A 24,200-nucleotide genomic window follows, 5' to 3' on the forward strand; every position below is an offset into this window, starting at 1 on the left:
ACTCTCCATCAGATCTGGAGAGGAAATAACATTCTGACAAGAAATGCTTGAATAACGAAGGCCAACACAAATTTGGCAGGCAACTCGTAGTCAAGCAGGACCTCTGGGCTGGAATAAATGTAGCTGAGAAGCATGAGAGAAAACTACAGAAGTTGAGAATGGTCACGTATATCATGACATCATGCAGCTAGTTCTATAATTTACTTTTTTTTTAATTTTAAAGCTTTCTAATATGTCCATTTTTCATGAGCTGGCAATTGTGACATGCCATCTCAAACTCTTGCAGAATTAAGACACGCTTAGACTCTCAGGCACATCGTAACGTGCTAATATTGTGTGTGCATGTGTGTGTTCCTGTCATATCCAGGAGCTGAGAAGGTTGTCAGCGCAAAGCTGGCCCAGCAGAGACCGCCTTGCGGTGTTCAGTGACGTCTTTGATGATGTATGTGAAGGCTCGCCAGTATTTGGACGCATCCTGAGGGAAATTAAGGTTTTTCCATTTCCTCTCTACCCACTAGCACATTTTTAGCATGTGCCGTCAGACGTATTAGAGCCAAGAGAGAGTGAGTCCCTGGTGTAGCAAGCGGAAGTAGAGCAACCACTGGAACCTGGTCATGATGCGTCTGGGAGCAGGTCATCAGAGGGCAATGGTTGCATATTGCTCATTCATAAAAAATGTGTAAGGGTCATGCAAGTTTATGTTGTGTACACAATGGCTTAGGTCACAGTGTTGTAATTATAATTTGGCACTGAATCATCAGCGTTTGTGCATTTTGCATATAAAAAAAATATGAATTGATCATTGCTTGACATACTAAAGTTGTAATGTGGAGACACTGAGGTTGTCATGCAGCTGAACTCTTATTGTTTGACAGTGTTAAACTACAGGAATGAGCACTTTTGATTATCATATATTAGGACACAAGATGTGCACATAATTTAACAGTAGCTAAAATATTACAGTAACTTTGATTTTCTTTTTATTATTATTATTTGTTACCACAAAGTAGTTTGATACTTGACATACAAGACCCAGCATCATGACCTCATCTACACCTGTCTACATTTTCAACTGTCCGCTGTAATGCAACAAAGCTTGTGTTGATTAACAGGAAGCAATGAGATCTGCCCATGAGCAGGAAATTTACATATATGATTATTTTTAGTTTCAGCAAAGCTTTGATTCTGTCTACAAAGACACATAAAAAATCTAGAAAATACAAAGAGTGAAATAATGTTTTTTTTTCTTCTTCCACACAGATTATGATTTGTATTATTTTGTATTGAATATACACGTAGACCTGAGACATTAATGTGACGTTCTCGCCCTGTTTCCTGTCAAAAACACTGATTCCCCTCTGTGGGTGTCAGCAAGCATAAATACTGGCTTCATATTTATTGCGTTGGATTATTAAGCTCAGGCAATTTCAAAGTCTGAACATTGCTTTTCATACTGTGTAAGAATGTCTCCACCTTATAAGTTATACCTCAGTACTGAATATAAAGTCCTTGTAATGAAACAAAACTGCACCTGTAGTGCAGTCAAAAGGTCAAATGTAAATGTTGTCATGTTGATTTAAGGCTATATGCCCATTTGGAACTGACCTCAGGGCTGATAGCAATGGGATCCTTTTTTATTCTTAATGGAAAGACTTCATGTATTTTTGACATAGCAGAATATGTTCATGGGGTCAGGGTTGCACATTACCGATCTTTTGCTACTTTTGCAATAGTCACATTTTGCTCAAGCATCTTTTGTGTTTGTGGCAAACAATACAAGTTTTAATATGTTTTTGTTGTTGTTCTGTTACAGATGCTTCACTCACAAATCTTGGCAGTGGCAAAGTAAGGAAAACGGAGTTGGAAGATGCTGAAAAGGAGGTTAGCAGGCTGGAGCAGGAGGCCAGAAGAGCTCTAGAGGAGAATAATTGGTACTGCAAGGATCCCTCTAACCCCTCAGAAAGAAAAAGTATAAATAATATTTAGATAAAGTTTCAGCACTTCAAGCACGTTTGTTCTTTTTTAACCTCAGAGTCTAAAACGAGTCACAGAATGTTCCAGCTATCAAAGGCCCAGAGGACAATGACATGAAGAGTAAGTCTCAAGACTGCACTGGGAGATCGAATCATTGGTTCAATCACTTCTAAGCATTTTCTGTATATTACCCTGCAAGCAACAGCACATGCTAACTTTTAAATGTCCTGCGTCTCTGATGTGGATAGACTGAACAAATAATCACTTTGTCATGCCATCAGGCATAAAGAGGGTTTTGTAGTTTCAGTGAGTCAGCTATGATTTTATAATGCCTGCAGGGTTCGAGTAGAGATTTATGCTATGCTCTTCTCTGTTTGGACAGATACATCTCTGTCAGGGATGCAGGATAAAAAAAACTGCCGTCCGCTGCACCAAAAGTGTCCATCGGGTGTTGAACATGTGAAGGGAGATCCAGTAGGTGAAGGAGGAAATTTTAGGAGAGGCCGGTGTCCACTGTTGAAACTGTGGCCACTGAAAACAGCATCAAAGATCTACAGGTGCTTAGAGATCAACTATAAACTCTGCCACTCAGTGCTTCTCCTCACAAGTTTATGGACAACACAGCTTAGCTTTTACATCATATTGAGCAACAGTTTTGCCTTTGCACTCTTTGAGAAGTAAAATCAAAGCAGGATTGCTGAAAATGCACATGGCTGCAGTTTTCATTTTGCTTTTTTTCCTGCTTGCTTCCAGACAGAGATAATGAAACTGATAGCCTCAAATGACCGTCTGAAGAACACCAAAAAGGCAGGGGAGTTTGACCTTTTTCCTTCCACGTCATCATTTTTTTAAGTATTACAGATTTTAATGCATGTCCTGCTGTGTGATGGTGGATCATGTTTTTTACTCTGGGAAACAACATCAGCGTGGTGTCAAGGAGACTTGTGATTCTTTCTAACTTATGCTTGCTTTCTGTTTTACCACCAAGATGTCATGGGATGAGAGACATTAAGAGATACGGGTAGTGAATAGTTTCATTAGCAAGTAAACCAGAGGATCAGTTTTTGAGATGGATGTTTTAAAAGTGCTGTAAAATAAAGGAATACCTATTTAATAGCGTCACGTCTTGGACCAGCAGGCACCTTAATTATATTTGTCACTGCCCTTCGGTTTAATACATATAAAAAATGTCTTTGCCAGCAATACTGCTCTAGATCACAGCTTAAAACTACCACCAGTGTGAGCAAACAAGCAATAACACAATGTACAAATACTCCATTATAAATTCTGCATTCTCACTTAAGTAAAAGTACATAAATATTAACTGTTTTATAATTGTGTTTTATAATGTATATTTTACTATTTTATTGTTACTGATGCAACATTTTAGGAGTATTTTGATGTTGAATTTGGTTGAAGAAAAGCTACAATTGGCTACTTAATATTGTTGGCTTAATCTATAATATGTACTCTCCATTTAAAAGATGAGCATGTGCGTAAAACCTTAATTTATACGTATATTAACTAGTTTTATACTTATATAATTCTACTAGTACTGTATCTGTCAAATCATCGTAGTGGATCAAAAAGTGCAATATTTGCCTCTGAAATGTAACGTAGAAGTAAAAATGGCAGAAAATGAAAACACTGAAGTACAACTAGTACAAGTGCCTCAAGAGTGCACTTGAGTGCAGTTTTGAGTAATTGAATTTGGGTTTACAGATTCCAGTTGTCCAACAGTTAAAGAACAGCAGTGAATTTGACACTTCACATATGTTGCTCTGTGGCCCAGGGCAGTCCAATTAGTATTTGTTAATATGAACAACTTCAACCTTATGGTAGAAATCAAATAAGCTGTGTATGTACAGCCTGAAGCTGCTTGAATGTTAATGGATTGAGAAGAGAACTCTTTCAAAGTAGGAAAAAGGCCTGGTTATTGTCACAGCCATCTTTTTCTGATTTATTCTGTATGAAGCTGTGCTTGACCGTGAAAGCACAGAGGATTAGGAGGATAACCAGTCCCTCTCTTGTTTCTGGCTGCAGGAGACAAGTATTTATTTGTAGAGCCTGATTCAAGCATAGGAAGAAAAAACTTAACCCCCCCTAACATAATGCACAACTGATACCATAAAACAGACCTCTGTTGTTGGACAGGGACACTGCAAAGGTCAAAAGACCCATTTCCACAGCATTGGGAGCAAATTACTGTTCAAACACCAGAGGGCAGCAGAGACATGCCGAATGTAGAAGATAATGTTTGTCTCTGTACTTATTCAGAGCTGAAGTGTCAGACTGTGACCTTTATCAAAACAGAGAAGATGGCTTGAAGTTTGTGATGTCTAGATAAAGGTCACAAGCTGAAATGCCAGCATTAGATGTGTCGAGTGTTAAAGAGAATACGCAGAGGTTTTTCCTCCAGGCTCAAGTTCCATGTAAACTTTTGAGTCATAAAAATCCAATTATAGCTTTGTGGGTAAAACTGTGATGAAATTACTCATTTGATGTGTTTAAGAATCACTGAATGAGAGGATTAGAGGAAATAAAGAGGCTCTCTTTGGATTGATATGGGGTGACCTTTGCCCCCAACATGATAGAGTGCCTTGCTGTCTGCTGGGACCTAATCATAGGTCAAAGTCTGGCTAGCAGAGGCAGCAGGAACAGAGTGTGTTTTTGTCCCTCACTGTCTAAGCTCTTCTCACCCTGTAAGCAACACCTCACCTTGTGGAGAGCTTCCTCTTCTTGGATTGTCACCAGTTCAACACCATGCTGCTTCGGACTGTGGCCCTGCTCCTCCTCTGTGTGTCCACAGGCATGTGTGCCACTATAGGCCACTACCAGGATCAAGCAAGTGAGGATGAGGAGCCAGCTGTTGTCACTGAAGGTGGTGTAGCAGCTGCCTCGGTAGAAGCAGGTGAAGAAGGTGTAGCTCCTGTCGAGACACACTCACCTGCCGCTGAGGAACCTGCTGCTAATTCCATTTTTGGTGACAATCTACTGGCTAAAATATTTGCAGCAGATAACCCAGCAGCTGACAAACCTGAAGTGGATGTCCCCGTGGCAGATGGTGCAACAGCGGAAAAGCAAGGGACAGACAGTGACGGGCCTGCTGGAGACGCCCCCGGTATGGAAGCTCTTACTGGTGAAGCTGTCGCCCAAGAGCAGCCTTCATCATCTGAGGACAATGACATCAGGCCAGTCCAGATGAACCAGTCCCCGAACAAACCCTTGGCACAGGAGGACGATAACAGCTGGAGCCTTAACTCAATTAGAAGCACTTTCCAGACCATGAACGGATACTTTGACTCCCTGGTGGAGCTGGCAGGAGGGCACAATGGTGTATGTCAGTACCGCTGCCGATATGGTAAGAGGGAATCTCTTTAATTAATGTGAAGTTATTGAGAGCCACAAGTCCTTCAGTAGCTGGAGGTGGAACCTTAGCTAGTCAGAGTTGTTGCTTAAAGCCAAGATGTCAATCAGTGCATCTTGTCTACAGTCAATTTCCAAATTATTATTATGCTGTCCACATCCAATATTCCATCTGTTATTATGTAATTGTTTTGGTAGCACACTTTAAGTCTCAAATCAATCCCCCTGCTGTCTGTTTATCAGCTACTGATTTACAACATGCTAGGCCATCAGCGCGCTGATAATGAAACCTGAATACATTCTGGTTATCAGTCTAAGAGGTGATGTACCTACAGTTACGCAATCAATACAGATGTTCTCAAGTAGAAGTTACATCTAATCTGTACAACAACACACACCCAAGAACAGAGATATACTGTAGAAACTTGATTGGGAGCACATGATGACATCAGTTTTTTAATGTGCCTTCATTTCAGTTTGAAAATTAAATGGAGCTCATCTGTTTTTATAGGAGAACTCCCTCAACCTCGTCCAGGCTACCAGCTCCCAGAGCCCAACGGCTGCAGCTCCTCTTTGGTGGGATTCCAGGTGAATGCTGCTGTAGGTGACCTGTTTATAGCACCAACAGCCCAGAACTATATCATTAAGGCCAAATAATAACAGCTTGAATGCTAGTATTAGCAAACTGCGCTGACACAATTTGTTCTTTTAACAGCTTGACCTGGGGATCCCTGCTATGACAAAGTGCTGTAACCAGCTTGACATGTGCTATGACACTTGTGGCACAAGCAAGAACGACTGCGACGCAAAGTTTCGCACATGTCTGTATGGCATCTGCTCCGACCTTAAGAAGAGTCTGGGCTTTGTGTCGAAAGTTCAAGGTGAGATATTTGCTGATATTTACAATATATAGGGTGGTCTGAATGTGACCACCAGGAACATCTCATATATATTCTCTGTTTCTCTATCTTTTCTCCCTAGCCTGTGAATCTATGGCCGACGCTCTCCACAGCACAGTGGGGACCCTTGGTTGTAGGCCTTACATGAACAGCCAGAGGGCAGCGTGTGTCTGCGAGGGAGAGGAGAGGGATGAACTGTGACACAGGACACTGAGGACAAACTCCCCAAATCGTTCACAGACAGAGTCATGAGTATTTATATATATTATACTGTGTATTTATAGGCTTTATGTCAAGACGGAGTTAACTTCACAAGAGCCCACTCAAGATTCACAGCCTGGGAGTTAAAAAAGAAAAGAAAACATCAGTGGGGAATGCAAATGAACAGTTTCTCAGGTTTTATTCATAGGCAGTACTGACAAATATTAAGTATCTGAATCTGACTTTCAGAATCTTAATTAACTGCTTATGCATGTTTTACTCTCCATTTCATTTTAGGCAATTTTTAGGCCTCTATGACTCCATTACCATAAATTACTATGACTCCAAACAAAGTGCCTGATGGGAAGGAGATTGCAGCTGGATTAATTTCCTTTAGATAGAGAGACACAGTTTAATTACTATGGTGCACATGATTTGTTTTGTGCTATTTATCAAGATGGTCGGCTCAAACCTTAAGTCAGTGTCGTGTAAATCTAATGCCTGTTAAACATACTATGTTAATGTTTGATCTAAGTTATTTGCCAGTATTTGTTGTTTTTTAAGAATGAATACATGGCTAATTGCAGTCAAACTGACGTGATTAACTGTAGAATAATTGTCAGTGATGAAGCGTATGCATAATTTCCGGGGCACGGCACACTGATATCTCTTTTCCACCACACTGGGATGCGTGACATCCTCCCCGAGCCATCGATTATACTGAGCAAATGAGTCAGAACACATCTATGGGTGCTCCACATGTATTTTTCAAGTCGGTGATGGTTTGAAATATAAACCACTTCTTTAAATCCACTAAATCTTTAAGCTGTAATCAGGCTTGAGAAATGCCTGGAAGTGTGACCTAGAAAAACATCCTTCATGCTGTAGTTGTTACAAATGAACTGTGGCCCCTCTGAATGATTTCTAATAGAAATGTCATTCACTGTAATGTCAGGAAGTTGTGCTGCCAGGCAAAGTGGCGATGAAACACACAAGCTTGGATGTGTTAAGCAGACTTCAAGTGATCTGCAGCACTGTGACTGACACTGGGACTTACATAGGAACATGGAAGACTGTATATACTGTGCATCTGCATGTATATATGTGTATATGAGGGACTTTTAAATACCAAATAAACTGATTACTCTCCTGTAATCTAACTGTTACTCCACAGTTGTAATTTTGCTGTAGTCATGCTCTCATGGTGTATGAAATGATGGCTTTATGTTAGCATCACAGCTCAGGCAGGATGTAGATGGGGCCTTCACTCAGTGTGTGCTGCACCTGAGGTTCACTGGTCCGAACCTCTCTGCGGACGCGTCCTTGACAATGCTGAGCGCAGTGGGAGTCTCCTGCGCTGCACACCAACACCTGGCAGTGGAGGAACACTTGCTGTAAACAGAGGAGACAGGTTTGTTTTGAGTACAGATAGAGACGAATACCTCCACAGTGTAAGGATGCTGCTGCTTCAGGCTATGAATACAGCCTTTATGCTACATAGGCATAAGCCCACACACTTGCCAGCTGGCTCCCAGCATGCTTTTTTTTTTTTACTCACTCTGTTGTCCTTGCCAATGAACTTGAAGACGGGGACCTGGTAGTGCTTGGAGAGCTGGTCCTTTGATGAGTACTGTGTGACTGTTTCATCTGAGATACACCTGAATAAGAAGCCAAAGGAAAAGTAGAGGCTTAACACAGTACTCAATGATCCATATATGTTTCTAACAAGCCAATTTATCATGTCTAGCTGCCCCAAGGCCCCGAAACACTGTTGTATTTTTAATAGGAAATCATGAAAACAGATTACAGCTCTGCTCTGCTGGTGTCCATGGAGTAGCAAAAGAAAATCTCTCTCTGGATTTAGCAGAGAAATGGTTTGCCAAAAGGGAGCGTTCCCCAGATAAAAAGGCTGTTCTTTGTTTCGATTTTTCTGCTTAAAATATTCTTGTTTTCTTTCCGCATTAATCACATGGACGAGGCCAGTGGCATTTTTTATTTGACATTTCTTTGAGTGGAGATTTCCTGTCCTATAACCGTGCAGCAGCTGATGCTACAGTAAGGCTTTGTGGAAACACAGCGGCTGGGTCTGATCCTGTTGACGTTTATTATGGGACCTAATAAAGTCACAGGAACCAAAGGCATTTTTGGTATGAGTGAGGCAATATTAAAAAGACAGAGCTCTTCAGTTTTCATTGTGTGCATGAGCAAGACCCTTTAAAGAGTCAGTTAACCCAAATGACAAAAAAATAGTTTCTTTATTACTTCTGGTATCCATGCATGTACAGTACCACGCAGTTTCTTTGCTCACTTGGTCATGACTTCCTCTTGAATATGTGTAAAGTTTTCTATAAATACCACTTTTTAGTCAGCCACAGTGGGTGAAATCCTCCACCCACGACTATAAACAAACCTGTTATTTGTATTTTCCTGGTAGAAAGCGATCATGAACTGGGAATAGCTTGAATCTTTATCATATCTTTTCGCATTAGAGGGTAGCAAAACAGAAACCTATTCATTTAAAAAGTAATGGATATACTCCTCCAGCAGTGCTATTTTCTGGTTCAAGGCCTTTGCAATTAATGTGCTGTGCAAGGCAGTACAAGATGTAGCATTAAAACTGATCAAAGTACCACACTATTCACCCGTCTTTGATGAGGTAATACTTAAGGGCCTGGTCAGCTTTGGGCCCTGGTGTGGCGAAGCAGCTCTCCACCATTGAAGAAAGGCCCTCCACTCTCTCTTTTGGCTCCACCCCGAAGAAGAGGGAATCATGCAGGCGGAGCTGGGGTGGGGTGCGGTAGGGCTCAGAGAACTCTGCGCTCTTGAAGAGCTCCAGGTAGAAAGGGAAGACTCCCTCGCTGTGGCCTGCCAGCTCGAGGGCTGAGCTGCGCTGACTCGCCTGGTATCCGTCCGACACTTGGTACTCCCTGGGGAACTCGCAGGTGACTGGGAGCACTAACTTGCTGGTGCGGACTATCACGTCCTTGCTGCTGCCCGGGCTGCTCCTAGGGAGGCCTGTCACCAGGTTGGTCCCAACAATCTTGTCCTCTGTCACCTGGGGGTCAACATTCAGTTTAAAAGCGCTTTACAGTAATAGCTTTTTCAGTCAGTGACAACCTCGCACACCTCACTTTTAAAGCATGGCTCTTTAATATACTGACATAATAATCAAATATGTCACCAGTCCCTAACCCTGGAGACTAAACCCTGTGCACATTCAGTCTAAGTATTTAAACCCAATGACCTCTGACCTCCACCACTGTGCCGCAGGTCTTGAGGCTGAAGCGGAGGTTGATGTGTGTGCCATTTGAGACACCTCGACAAGACGAGTTCGACAGGGAGAGCTCCAGTCCTCCAACAAGGTCCTTAGGAACTGACACAACAATAGAGCTGGAATCACACTGGACTGGCACTGCGGAACACGGAGGCAAAGATATGACATGTCAGTATGGTCCCATAAAATAAAACGGTGCATAAATACAACGACAAAGAGATGAAAATATACCGCACAATCTGTTGGCTTGCTAAGTGCATAAAGACATACATAAAGAGAGGTAGATAACTGGGAAAGTAATCAACATTAATGAGTTGATCATGAAAATAATAGATGGTTACACCCCTAAATTTAACAGTTTTTATTTAGATATACGCAAACAGACACTATTATTCCCTTTAGTTACACAATATCCAAAGACCTGTGATAAATGTTTAGATATTTAGAACAACCAAAACAAGCATTTAGCAATTATAGCAATGCAATCAGATCATCACAGTGTCCTTGTTCTCACCTTTGTCACTGACCCTAGCTAAGATCTGTTCATATTGTACCATTTATATTCCATACATTTTTGAAGATCTGGGGAGGATGTACCTCTCTGTAATCTAAAGATCACTTGGACAGCCACGACAACCCCTATCTTCACTGCAAAGTCATATTTTGATATATTAGGGAAATCTGTTTGATGCCCCAGTAGGCATAGTCTTGGTGATACAGGTAGTGTCAGGCTCCTGCGCTACATTGAGGACCCTACAGATGTTCCCAGCTAGCACCTGCCCCGAAAGCAATGAACAACCCTCAATCGCCTAAGGGCAGGCGTAGGATACTTTGGGGCAGCAATGCAAAAATGCAGTCTCATGGACAGTACCTACTGTGACTGCGGAGATCCACTACAATCTGTGGAACACATAATAACCAGCTGCCCAAAACACTGGCCACCAAATGGCGATCGTGGTCTAATTGACCTGGATGATGAAACACTGGACTGGCTTGCCTCAACAGAGCTGATGGTCTAAGGACATATGCCAGAAGAAGTAGAAGGAGAAGAAGGTACCATTAAACCACTTCCCTATGTATTTCAGTTCTCCTTCCTAAAATGGGTGAACAAGTTTCTACTCTCAAATTGAATGTACTAATGTTTCTGTTTCTATCTGGCATTTCCAGATAAATGATTTGTCAGCAAGCCCATCCCATAGAGTTTAGATGGAGCAAAATAAACATATGTATAAATTCATACTGACAACATTTCCCCCTAGCCTCCTTTATATATTTCCCCGTATTTGATGGTACTTATAACCTTTTCTGCATCGCTCAGATCACACCCTAGGTCCTTCTGCCAAATGATCCTCAGATTTTTATAAACATATTTTTGTAGCCTGTGGAAGATTTTGTGGAGCATACTGTAGCTGCCTTGTGTGCTTTAGCAGGTAATTTAAAAAAAATCTTTGGCCTTCAGACTGTTGATTGGAAAGAACATGCGATATGAGGATGTCACCTTGGACTCGGACTGATTCTTCCTAATATTTTAACTGTTACCAGTTATTCAGAAGATAATCTGCAGATAAAGCCCCAGCAAAAGCAATCATTAGCTTTCCTCTACTGTCAAAAGAGACACTGAGGTAAATGGTCTGAAACCAACATCCCTTTTTGCCAAACCAAAGATCTGTAGATAATTTTACACTGCTGATAAATAACCCTGCGCTGAAATGATATAAATTCAGTTACGGCCTGAGAAAATGCATTTTGGTCAAACTTGTGCTATCTATAACATCTTTTCAGATTAATGTAGGCATGCATCTCTGTGTCAGCTTGCCTTACTGTCTGATTGATTAGCTAACTTTGATATCTACCTTTCTCTCTCTCACACACACACACACACACACACAGATACACACCCTGACATGTGTGTTTGTCCTCTCCCAGCTCCAGCCCTCTGGGACAGTGGCACTGATAGGAGTCCAGCAGTGAGGAACAGCCATGGCTGCAGCCTCCATTGTTAACATGACAGCCTGCTATCTCTGCATGCGGCGACACAGAGAGAAGGAAAAGGTTAAGAACACTGTTTGGTGTTCCTGGTTTAAATGTCTCTGTAAAACCTTGACATGTGTGTGTTACAGGCACATCAGAACATGGATGTACCTCTGCAGTTGCGTCCATCCTTGTCCAGCACACGGCCTGGCCCACACTCACAGCGTCTGGAGCCTTTGGTATTCACACACACCTCTGCACAGCCACCGTTGCCCTTCTCACATTCATTCACATCTGAACATTGGGACACACACCACAGCTGGGTCAGATATTATTATCAGACAAGTCCTGTTTTAATCGACTGAGTAGCAGATGGGTGGAGTTTATCACCTCAAGGCAATTCACTCACTGTTCCTGGGAGGAAAATGATAAATTGGCTTTAAAGGACTTTAAAACTGCGTTTATAATACTGAGGACTGGTAAAAAAAATAATGATGGGTGAAATAAAAGGAGGGACTAAAGTGAGAGTGCAAGGGAGTGAGGCGAGGATGGAGGAATGAAGAAGTCATTTCTGAGACAGCAAAAGGCAGATTTGGTTGATGGGTGAATAATGAGATAATAGGAGTTTTCAGGCCGGCTAGGTTCCCACTGCATGCCTGTCACCCATCATTAGGTGTACTATCCAGTGTACCACTTACACATACACACACATACACATACACACCTCCACCTTTAGGAGAGTCAGCAAATGCAAAAAACAATATTTCAGTCTGTCTCTATCCCTGCTTCCTTCATCAGGCTTTGCACCCATCCTTCCTAATTTATGATTCATCTTATCATTTAGAATATATAAAACTAGAATTAACTTTATAAATATGGAATTGTAACATTTAAACACAAATCCTACAGGTCATAGAAACTACAGAAAATGGCTTTGGCAGCAGTCACAGGACCGTGCTACAGTAGGGCAGTGTTTCCCAACCATGCGTAGTTTGTGGAGTAACTTCGTTGATAAAATAGAATTTACAATCTGATTTAAAGAATATATCCACATATAAAGTCAGCTGTAACATTTTAAAGCAATTACACGCTTAAGAGTGTTTGAAAACTAGTTAGCAAGCGAGCAGAGAAGTTGATAACTTACAGCTAGCTTGAGTAGCAGCTAAACATTTGAAAGCGTTAACGTTAGCTTAAAGACAAAGGAAAATGGTTAAAATAGTTAGCCTGTAGAAAAAACTCCCGCACACTGTCTAACTTGCAAAAATAATGATTTTAATGCTACAACCTTTGGGTGACTAGACCTCCATCAGGGAGTGAGTGTGTGGGAGTTTATCTACTTGCCCCCCCTCCTACACACCTGTTTGGAAATAGATGTGCAAAGTATTCCTATGTCCTAATATCGTTAGCCAAAGGTAATAGCTAATGAGATACATTGGGAAAATGGGGCACTGGGTTGTTGGTTTAAATTTGCAATTTTACACATTGATATTTCGTTGAATTTAGGTTGTAATGGCGGTTTACCAAAATTTAATGTCAGTACAGTGTAGAATATCGACAACAGATGACAATGACATTTTGTTGGTTTTAAGTTGTGTTGTTAAGAAACAAAAATCCAACATCTTCAAAACATGCTAACATCATCTTGACGTGAAATAATGACATTTAGACGTAAGGTGTGGAAAGCAAAACCCAGCTACTGCATAATGTCACACAGCGTGAAATTCCAACGTTGTCAGACATTTAAAATATCATCAACTTAATTTTCATTCCAACCAAATTTAACGTCTGTCCAGTGTAAGAGCCATATGGTACGTATTTCTGACGTCATATTGATGTCCAATGCCAGCTGGGTCAAGACATTAAATTTAGCAAATGGAGTTTGCCTAGTTAAACAAACTCCATCTGCTGACGAAGACTATGAGATGCAGACACATTTAAAGCTATTTGTACTTTTTATACATACATTTACATAATTTATTCACAAAAACAGATAAAGAATAAGTACAATTCATGATAAATAACGCTGAGGAAGGGTTTCACCCGAAACGTTCATGTGGCAATAAACATTATAATTGGAGTGCTGTCCCTTGTGTATACATTTTTACATTTTTCATTGAGGATTCAGCACCCATTCATACTTCTGAGGGTTGAACATGTTTGTTAGGACTTCTAAATAATGGAGATGTGAAATGGGACACCCCATAAAGCTATCTAAAGCTTGAGAACAGTCCAGACATGAGGCAAATTATATTTGAAAATGTTAATTGACATGTTGTCTTCATCTATATGCCACTTGCTGCTGTTTGCACAGTCTGGTTAGATGCTAAACTGCAATTAATTGCACTGGTACTTGTGCAATAACAATAACAAAAAATTTAATGTAAGTGGACCTTTGATTAAAATGATTTCTGACAAACTACTTTTTACGGTCAGTGTTTAACTTTCACACTCATGAAACTGAAATTATATCCCTGTCAGCATGGATGAATGTGAAGCATTTCTGAGGACAAATAATTACAGTTATTAAAATGTTTCATAATATTAAATTCTCATTATGAAAGGGAAACAAACCACTTGACTCTATTGGTTTTTGTGGTGTTTGCAGGCTCTGCCCAATATCATGGATATCCTATTGTCAAGTAAACATTTAAATAAGAACAGCTTATCCAGACATATGATTGTATTCATCTGAACAATGGCTGAACATACTGCAAAGCCAGTCTGATTGATTTCCCCTGTAATTGTTTCTCAGAAACCATTTCCAGCCTATCCGTCTTCCATGTCTGCTACACAACTTATCTGTCCCCTCTCTTCCTCCCTCCCTGTCTGTCTGTCTTACCCAGGCATGTTTGTCTGTCTGGTCCCAGGACAGTTCCAGGTGCACAGCGACAGTCAGACTCGGGACATCTGGGACCTAGACAGTCCACCTCATCACAGATATCATAGAAATCTTTGCAACACACACACAAACAGAAAGAAACAAATTAAAGAGACAATAGATTAGAAAATGAAAATTAACTCAGTAAAATAATTGGATTTTTATATATCACACACGCTCACTCACGGCCACAGTAAACATGGAAGCAGACTGAGGGTCTGGGCAGGCGATAGACAAAGTATCCTCCAGTACAGGCCTTCACGTCTACAGTGCCATTCCACTGGCAGCAGTTGTCATTGAAGCTGGCACACACGGGCAGGGTGATGATGCCTTCGTGGGGCTGAGGGTGGCTGCCGTTGAGCCAGATGGGAGCATGGGTGCCACAGTGATTCTCAGAGACGCAGAAAGTGGGCATGGCATCCCCGGCCATGCCAGTGAAGCGGTACCATTCTCCAGACATGTGGCTGTCGCACAGGGGGACACCAGATGACTGGTTGACGTGGTAGTCTGTGTTCCTCCAGGGTTCATTCAGGCTGATGTAGGCAGAGCATGGGTCCAGGGCTGAGGTGGAAAAGATGAGCAAAACTTAGGTGCGTATGCTTGAAAAAAAAATGATGGAAATGTTTTTTGAGATAAGAAGGATGAGCCAGAGAGGTTGGTTGGACAAGTACTATATTTTACTTAAGCATATCCATTTTGAGCTACATTAATTTGTAGTCCACAGGCCATTCTGGAAATACAGTAGCTCTCAGTAGAAAATAGTGCAGAAGAAATTCAGAAACTACCTGCCTGGCTAGATGCCACTACATGCCACATGCTTTTTGTAATTTTGGTGAAGTGACCCTTTAGAAAGCTTCAAATTTCTGCTCCATCCATAGACAAGCAGTATATCTTTTATGCCGCCCCATGTTCTGTGGTCACTTGAGCAAACTTGCAACCATGAAACAGACCTTTGGACCACCAAGATAAACTGTAACACAGAGTCAATTCTAATTGAACCTAAAGCCAACAAGCCATCCACAAAGAGCTCTTTATCCAGTCCTGTCAGTGGCGACTCTTTTCACTCTGGTCAGCTTTGCAGAATCAGGAGAACAACTAAACGAGCAGAGTAAACAAAGTGCAGCAAAAACAATCAATAGCCTCTCGCTCTCCTCATGCCCTCTCAACAGTGTAATTAAGTTGCAGTCATAAAACAAAGGGAAAAGAAGAATACATGTGGGATGATGGGATCAGGCAAAGTGAGCAAGAGTAAGTGTTAATCACTGAGAATCAGCAGGGATGAGGAAACAGCGGGAGGCTCATCAGCCTGACAGTAAAGCATCTTCAGTGACAGGCCAGGAGCCAAGAAACATGACAGCTGACACCAGCACATTGCACTCAACTGGAGCAGTAACTAGCATTATAACCAAACCCTCAGGCTTTCCATTTAGTTGGATTGCTCTACATAAAATATCCATGTTTACGCTTTCTGTGTGATATTTAATGGAGGTTTATAGTAACTAATCTTTTCCCTAATATCTGCTTTCACAAGTAAACATAAAAACACACAAACACCACATTATGCTAAGAAAAAAATGAACTAACTGACGCTTTAGTTCCTGGAAGCTATGTCAACATAGCTGTGTGAGATGGGACTAATGTTCTGACGCTAAATGATGTCACCACACATATCATTTTCTCCCTTCATCCACTAATAGACAGTCCATCTTGTCACGACCCACTGCTCCAATAAAAGCAGAGGGATCAATCCACGGCCTGGGCCCACTGACAACATAAACGACCAGTTTTGGAGATGTACGACTGACCAACTGTGTTCCAGCTCGGGCAGCACAGAAGGGGCAGAGGACATAGCTGACTCATGCGGGTGTATGCTAATGGGAGCGTTAAATCTTCCAGATGGGGCTTGAATAACTTAATATGGCTATTAAGGGAACGTGGAGCCAAGCCTAACCCAAGTCAGATTCTAGCCTCTGCACAGATGAAGATGAAGACCCAGAGTAAACAGTGTCCAACCTTATTAGTTTTTGCAATTAATATTTTTTGTTTAAGCATAAATCCGGCAATACGCTATTATTTTTCTCTGTGTTTACAGATCCCATGAAAAGACTAAAACTAACAATAAATTCATCCTACTAACACCTGCCCTCCTTGTGTGGCCAGCGCCTGACATATATTATCCCTCTGTGCCACAGACCCCCAAAAGCCATCAAAAACACATCAATGAGCCACACGGCTGCACTGGACAACACCTCGCTTCATTAGAAATTCCTAGTACACCAACCCGCTGCTGTATTTATTGACTAGAGCACCAAAGGTGTGTTAATGCTCTGCTGAAAATAGTCACCGTGAAACATAGGCATAGATTTTTCAGGGGGGGGGGGGCAGGGGATAAGTCTCCCTAAATATGCAGATGTGCATTTCTCCTCCCCCAGTGAAAACACGAAAATAGTAGAGGACTTTTATTTTTGACCAAATTAAAGACATTTCCACCATAATTTGAGGCAGAAAAGGCAAAAATGCAGAACATTTCACTAGTATGCATGAAATTACAGGAGCAGTGTGTAAGATTTAGGGGGATTTAGTGGCATCTAGTGGTGAGATTTGCAGATTGCAACCAGCTGAAACATCTCCCAGTCATAATTTTTCATTGGTCAGAGGGGAGGCTAATTATCCACAGAGGTCTCTTCCTCTCTAAAATAAGCAATAAAACTGGTAAAAACACTGAATAAAGCAGTTTCACATCACAAATCAATGTTTCTCCTATGCTGTTCTAGCCAAGCAGCTGTTCTTGTGTGCTCACCCATTTTCACTAATAACTTAATGTGTGCTCACCTTATTTCTGAGCCAGACATTCAAAAGGTTCCTACCGTAAGCTGAACTATCTACAGAGGACTCGTCCTCTCCTAATTAATTGGACCCGGTGATTTAAACCGGTAAAACATGGAATAAACCAGTTTCACATTAAAAAAAATCAGTGCTCCTCCGATGCTCTCATCGCCGAAGGTCAGCTAAGTACAGTTGCCAACGAAGACACAAAAATGTGAATGGCCTTATCTAGAGCCAGTGTTTGGTTTGTCCATTCTGGGCTACCATAGAAACATGGCGGCACAACATGGCGATCTGCGTACATGAGGACCCACTCGCTATCAAAGAGCATGGATACCAAGAGACGAAGCTCCGTTGAATTTCTGCCAACAGCCACTAGGGGCGCTAACGCCATTTTGGACTGTTGAGCTTGGACTTTTGTGCCCAAACAACATGCAAGATGTCAAGGAGAGAGGAGAAAAAAAGTAAAAGAAAACAGTGTAGTGCAATAAACTGCAACAACTATCAGTGGAACACCCCGCACCTGGCCTTCCACCGTTTCCTGAAGGATCCTGACAGGTAAGAACTCCTGAGGTGTAAATTTTAAAGTGTTTTAATATCCATTTAATATGCCAGTTTTGGAGGGAAGATAACACTTATAGAAGATTAACTTAATTACTCCTTCAAAATCACCCTATAAGCCAATCTACCAATATATATATATATATATATATATATATATATATATATATATATATATATATATACACAGTACAGGTCAAAAGTTTGGACACACCTTCTCATTCAATGCGTTTTCTTTATTTTCATGACTATTTACATTGTAGATTCTCACTGAAGGCATCAAAACTATGAATGAACACATGTGGAGTTATGTACTTAACAAAAAAAGGTGAAATAACTGAAAACATGTTTTATATTCTAGTTTCTTCAAAATAGCCACCCTTTGCTCTGATTACTGCTTTGCACACTCTTGGCATTCTCTCGATGAGCTTCAAGAGGTAGTCACCTGAAATGGTTTCCACTTCACAGGTGTGCCTTATCAGGGTTAATTAGTGGAATTTCTTGCTTTATCAATGGGGTTGGGACCATCAGTTGTGTTGTGCAGAAGTCAGGTTAATACACAGCCGACAGCCCTATTGGACAACTGTTAAAATTCATATTATGGCAAGAACCAATCAGCTAACTAAAGAAAAACGAGTGGCCATCATTACTTTAAGAAATGAAGGTCAGTCAGTCCGGAAAATTGCAAAAACTTTAAATGTGTCCCCAAGTGGAGTCGCAAAAACCATCAAGCGCTACAACGAAACTGGCACACATGAGGACCGACCCAGGAAAGGAAGACCAAGAGTCACCTCTGCTTCTGAGGATAAGTTCATCCGAGTCACCAGCCTCAGAAATGGCAAGTTAACAGCAGCTCAGATCAGAGACCAGATGAATGCCACACAGAGTTCTAGCAGCAGACCCATCTCTAGAACAACTGTTAAGAGGAGACTGCGCCAATCAGGCCTTCATGGTCAAATAGCTGCTAGGAAACCACTGCTAAGGAGAGGCAACAAGCAGAAGAGATTTGTTTGGGCCAAGAAACACAAGGAATGGACATTAGACCAGTGGAAATCTGTGCTTTGGTCTGATGAGTCCAAATTTGAGATCTTTGGTTCCAACCGCCGTGTCTTTGTGAGACGCAGAAAAGGTGAACGGATGGATTCCACATGCCTGGTTCCCACTGTGAAGCATGGAGGAGGAGGTGTGATGGTGTGGGGGTGTTTTGCTGGTGACACTGTTGGGGATTTATTCAAAATTGAAGGCACACTGAACCAGCATGGCTACCACAGCATCCTGCAGCGACATGCCATCCCATCCGGTTTGCGTTTAGTTGGACGATCATTTATTTTTCAACAGGACAATGACCCCAAACACACCTCCAGGCTGTGTAAGGGCTATTTGACCAAGAAAGAGAGTGATGGAGTGCTGCGGCAGATGACCTGGCCTCCACAGTCACCGGACCTGAACCCAATCGAGATGGTTTGGGGTGAGCTGGACCGCAGAGTGAAGGCAAAGGGGCCAACAAGTGCTAAACACCTCTGGGAACTCCTTCAAGACTGTTGGAAAACCATTTCAGGTGACTACCTCTTGAAGCTCATTGAGAGAATGCCAAGAGTGTGCAAAGCAGTAATCAGAGCAAAGGGTGGCTATTTTGAAGAAACTAGAATATAAAACATGTTTTCAGTTATTTCACCTTTTTTTGTTAAGTACATAACTCCACATGTGTTCATTCATAGTTTTGATGCCTTCAGTGAGAATCTACAACGTAAATAGTCATGAAAATAAAGAAAACGCATTGAATGAGAAGGTGTGTCCAAACTTTTGGCCTGTACTGTATATATATATATATGTATATATATATATCTATATATATATATATATACATATATATATATATATCTATATATATATATATATATACATATATATATATATATATACATATATACATATATATATATATACATATATATATATATATCTATATATATATATATATACATATATATATATATATACATATATACATATATATATATATATATATACATATATAGATATATATATATATATATATATATATACATATATATATATATATATATATATATATATATATATATATATATATGGCCTCTTGGACCATTTATATCAGAACTGATTACTGCTTTAGCATTAAAATATATCATATTAAAATAGCCTATATTTTAAGCCATTAATGTTTCTAGTTAAAATATTGATTTTTTTTTTTGATTTTTTTTTATTTTGGTAGATTGAGTAATTAAGTTAATCTTCTCATAAGTGGATGTAATATGTAGAGATGCCATCTAGGCCGTTTTTCTTCGTTTTGTTTTTTTTAAAGTCTATATTTTGCTTTACAAAAACGTGAAAAAGCAGCTGTGACCAAGCTATCACGAGGTGAGTATCATTGTAAGCATAATTAATAGCGATATACTTCAGTTTGTCTGTGTGTTTTGGTATGCAAGCGGGTCTGCTGTGGTCTGCTGACAGTCCAATATGGCGGCGGTAGGACGAAACCATGGGCGAGTCTGTTGCTATGGGGCGTTCTATTGAGCTTCGCCTCTTGGTATCCATGCTTTTTGTCGCTATGTAGATATAAATGGCTCATTTTAAGGTAACGAAAACACAACAATTCTTATTTTCAAGTGATCATACTTTGAATGAAACATATTTATTATACTATATTCCATTTCAGCCAACGTGTCCCTGAAATCCTACACACTGTACCTTTAAGTGTCGGACGCTTAGAATTCCCATAAACCCCCTGTGTCATATATGTCCTCCGCAAAACGTATTCCCTCGTCCCGAAATGCACAGTTTACCCCGATTAAAGTGACATTCACTAGACATTTGCTACTTGTGGTCCATTTGTCAGGACTTACATCTTCAGAAGAAATAAATAGACTTGGGGCTGAGTGTAACAAATCGGTTACGTAAGTCCAAAAGTGTTGGGAGACGGACCAACACATTTTTGGTTTTGGTCTTTTCATGAGATTCGTTGACAATTAGAAATATGTTGAATCATGTCAGCCTTATCCTTTAATCTATATTAAAAACAAGCACCGTTAACAGGCAGATTTGACTGCTATGATAATAAAGGACATACCAGCTTGTTTAGAATGAAAACATGAAATGTCACACTCACCTACACCGGCAACCGCAACAACCTCCAGCAGCAGACTGGCAATCACCCAAAAAATCATGATGTGTTTTCTTAGTGTTCAGGCCTGAGTGTGTACGTGTATGTGGCTCTTCTGGTTCATCCTTCGGGGAAGCCTGTCTTTAATAGGCGCCTCTTATCTGTATGTGTCATTTTGTCATATCTGTCTGTCCCACCTTGACCTCTTGACCCTCTGCTCCCCAAATCCAGCAACAGGACCATCCTCCTATTGTCTCACACTCTCCTCCCTCTATCTCTGCACACACAACCATACACTACCCTATTATTATTTGCTGTCATGTTGTGAAAAAGTGTGATTATGGCTATTTTACATGTCTTAATATCTTTTCTGTCTCATCTTTCCTGATTTAAAGGGTGTGGAAGAACAAGCAGTGATCTAATCTGCAGCGGCATTAAACCAATCTGATTAATCTGCTTAGTGTCGTGCTGGAGCATCTCTCACTTAAAGGCGACGGCGAGGTTTGCACACTGAGGACACGCTGTGCCAGTAGAGTGAATATGTTCTCATCTAGCTCATTACTTGACCACTATGGCACTGGCCAGAAAATATCTAAAGCTTGGCCCCTTTTCATTTAGAAAGAGCCCAAACTAACCTGACGCGCGCAGTTTTTGTTTCTCATATGTAATTAAATCAATGGAGACATTAATCCACCGGGCTGTTGGAAGAAATGAGGCGGAACATGCGATTCTTCTTTTGTGATTACTCCTGGAAATAAGACACCATTAGCCCCCCTGACTGCTTGTTTCTATAGCACAGGCAGATTCAATCAGCACTTGATGACACTAGTACTGCATAATCACACTGTGTGTAGGAAAGCTGTATATAGTTCTTCATTTTTAATGATCCCCTTTTGTTCACTTTCCCTCAGAATTTCAGGTTAATTTAGTTCTCAGAGTTTAGAATTTTTGAACCATCTTTCTAATCATAGTTGCAATGTTTAGGTTGGATTTAGTTTGATCATTAGGGGCTGGGCAGCCTAAGCTGCCAGGACCCTATTGTTTTGCTGCATGTTCGTCTTCTTCTTCTTCTTCCGAGGAAATCATACTTCCCATGCGCGAAAAATCACCAAACTTTGCACAAAGGTCCAGTCCCATGCCAAATTGCCTCAGCTGCAAAAACAGGCCAATAGTCCTGATGGTGGCGCTACAGCAAACCTCTAAAGTTCAAAATTTTGAAAATTCACAACAAATCAACCATATGTGCTACAGATTTGCAACTTTCACCAAAATGTAGCCCCAATACCGAAGAAACTTTTGTACATTTAAACCTATTGCAAATTATGAAGTCCATCACTCTGTTTTTTTCAAAAACTGTAAAACTTATTAAACCTATCTCCTCCCACAATTTTTGCTCAATTGACACCAAACTTGCTACAGAGCATCTTCAGACTGTCCTACACTAACGATCCACACAGATTTTTGATTTATCGAAAATTGAGCCTACAGTGCATCAAAATCAAATACTTGCAAATTCTTGCTAAATACATTTTCAATGTTCATTAAAAAAAAGACAAAATTCTAGAGTCATGGTAGATGATGTTTGGAAAATATCAGAATTTTATCTCAAAAACGGAATTTTTGACAGCATTTTGAATTTCGCTCTCATGCGAACAACTGGAGTCAATGTAAAAATGGTACTTTTAAACATCAGTTTTTCACTTATGGAGCCAATAAATCACTGTTAAAAACAAATTACCAACATATCCATGCTGTCTAGATGCAATTTGTGCATTTTTGGATTTTTGTCTTAATAACTGAATTTTTGACAGCCGTTTGAAATCTGCCTTTACACACTAACAACTGCTGTCTTGCACACAGGTGACTGGCTTAGTCAATTTGTGAAGCTACATGTGATATCTCTGTTTGCTAATTAGCTCAATGAGATAGAGGATGGTTCTTGGTGTTGAAGATTGTGAGTTCAAGCCTCAGCTTGTGCAACGTTTCCATATGAGAAATCTACCCAGACTTTTCATAAAGGTCCAGTCCCATGCCAGATGTCCTCAACTGGAAACACAAGACAATAGTCCTGATGGTGGCGCTACAGCAAGCCTCTAAATTTCAAAACTTTGAAAATTCATAACAAATCAACCATATGTGCTACAGCTTTGGAACTTTCACTTTGAAATTTGCTTTTCCATGGCATGGATGGATACTGTCTGGCACCCTGATGCTTGGCTTATTCAGTTTGTGAAGCCACACATGAACTATCACTTGCCAATTAGCTCAGTGAGATAGAAGATGGACCTCAGTCTCAGAAGTTGTGAGTTCAAGCTTCAGCTAAGGCAGAACAGACATTCTAATGTGAAAGTCCTATGTTCAGGCATCATGCTATGTGGATTGGAGACTACCAAGGTTAAAATAATTATGATCCAGGCAGTTTTGCGGAGAGACAAATACTCTTTATCAACACTTTTCCCTGTTATCCCTTGTCTCTTTTCCCTGTTTATTTGGCTTAGCTATCAGTCAATATGCAGAGTCTATCCAATAGCTACGTTTACAGTTTAAAAAATGTTTTCATCTTTGTCACCATGGATAATGTTTAGCTTTAAGCTAGATCAGGCCAGTTTGTTCATAATTGCTGGCAGTTAATGTTATTCTTACTTTCTTGTTCTTGAGTTTTTTCTTTCCTTTGTATATTATGAGTCTGATCACTTCAGCCACTCATCCACAATTTTAAGGGCATGCCATAATTATATGATGTAACTTCTATGTTGTGATATGCTTTGTTTTAGTGTGTGTGTTGCTCAGAATTGCCTACTTTTGCCTAAAATTGCCCGGCCCCGACCATTGCTGCGCAGCAGCTATAATTGTATTTGTCTAAGTGAGTTTTTAGCTACAGTATGATAGAGGCAAGACACATGGATGACAAAGTCAATCTGCAACACATTCTCACCCTGACCTCGTCACATATTGACATTTGGTCATGGACTTTCCACGTCCAGAGACGACATGCAACATACCCTGGGTGAAGTTCTGGGGCGCTGAGTAAAGTTCTGCCTGTTACATGCATTGTCTTCTTTCAAAATACTCTTCTGTTTTCAAAGGAAATTTACTGTTTACAAACTG

The 24,200-nt window shown here is 40.6% G+C and overlaps 2 protein-coding genes across 3 annotated transcripts; one reads left to right on the forward strand and one right to left on the reverse strand.

The window, feature by feature from the left end:
• Positions 1 to 4,622: 4,622 nt before the first annotated feature.
• pla2g12b (phospholipase A2, group XIIB) lies at positions 4,623 to 7,613 on the forward strand. Of its 2 annotated transcripts, none has more exons than XM_033614082.2 (4): positions 4,623 to 5,335; positions 5,852 to 5,940; positions 6,056 to 6,221; positions 6,322 to 7,613. In XM_033614082.2, exons 1-4 carry the CDS (start codon positions 4,738 to 4,740, stop codon positions 6,438 to 6,440), a joined length of 972 nt encoding a protein of 323 aa, XP_033469973.1. In that variant the 5' UTR covers positions 4,623 to 4,737; the 3' UTR covers positions 6,441 to 7,613. The 2 variants fall into 2 exon arrangements, with proteins under 2 accessions (XP_033469973.1, XP_033469974.1); XM_033614083.2 differs by having other exon boundaries at positions 5,852 to 5,928.
• On the reverse strand, positions 6,625 to 21,228 carry oit3 (oncoprotein induced transcript 3). Its single transcript, XM_033614081.2, has 9 exons — positions 21,099 to 21,228; positions 14,750 to 15,124; positions 14,525 to 14,635; positions 11,857 to 11,979; positions 11,613 to 11,735; positions 9,692 to 9,852; positions 9,083 to 9,495; positions 7,999 to 8,098; positions 6,625 to 7,832 (listed from the first exon to the last, which is right to left on the reverse strand). The coding sequence occupies exons 1-9, from the start codon at positions 21,154 to 21,156 to the stop codon at positions 7,674 to 7,676; spliced, it is 1,623 nt and encodes a 540-aa protein (XP_033469972.1). The 5' UTR covers positions 21,157 to 21,228; the 3' UTR covers positions 6,625 to 7,673.
• Between the last annotated feature and the right edge of the window lie 2,972 nt (positions 21,229 to 24,200).

The sequence above is a fragment of the Epinephelus lanceolatus genome, chromosome 17, assembly GCF_041903045.1.
Source record: "Epinephelus lanceolatus isolate andai-2023 chromosome 17, ASM4190304v1, whole genome shotgun sequence".
Classification (NCBI taxonomy): Eukaryota; Metazoa; Chordata; class Actinopteri; order Perciformes; family Serranidae; genus Epinephelus; species Epinephelus lanceolatus.

Excerpts from the sequence above, each read along its gene's own strand:
- pla2g12b (XM_033614082.2), top strand. The coding sequence starts at position 4,738 with ATGCTGCTTCGGACTGTGGCCCTGCTCCTCCTCTGTGTGTCCACAGGC. Across the intron at positions 5,336-5,851 it reads TCAGTACCGCTGCCGATATG|GAGAACTCCCTCAACCTCGT; the intron begins GTAAGAGGGAAT and ends CTGTTTTTATAG. Across the intron at positions 6,222-6,321 it reads CTTTGTGTCGAAAGTTCAAG|CCTGTGAATCTATGGCCGAC; the intron begins GTGAGATATTTG and ends TTTTCTCCCTAG.
- oit3 (XM_033614081.2), bottom strand. The coding sequence starts at position 21,156 with ATGATTTTTTGGGTGATTGCCAGTCTGCTGCTGGAGGTTGTTGCGGTT. Across the intron at positions 15,125-21,098 it reads TGTTGCGGTTGCCGGTGTAG|CCCTGGACCCATGCTCTGCC; the intron begins GTGAGTGTGACA and ends TTTCCACCTCAG. Across the intron at positions 11,736-11,856 it reads GGATGGACGCAACTGCAGAG|AGATAGCAGGCTGTCATGTT; the intron begins GTACATCCATGT and ends CGCCGCATGCAG.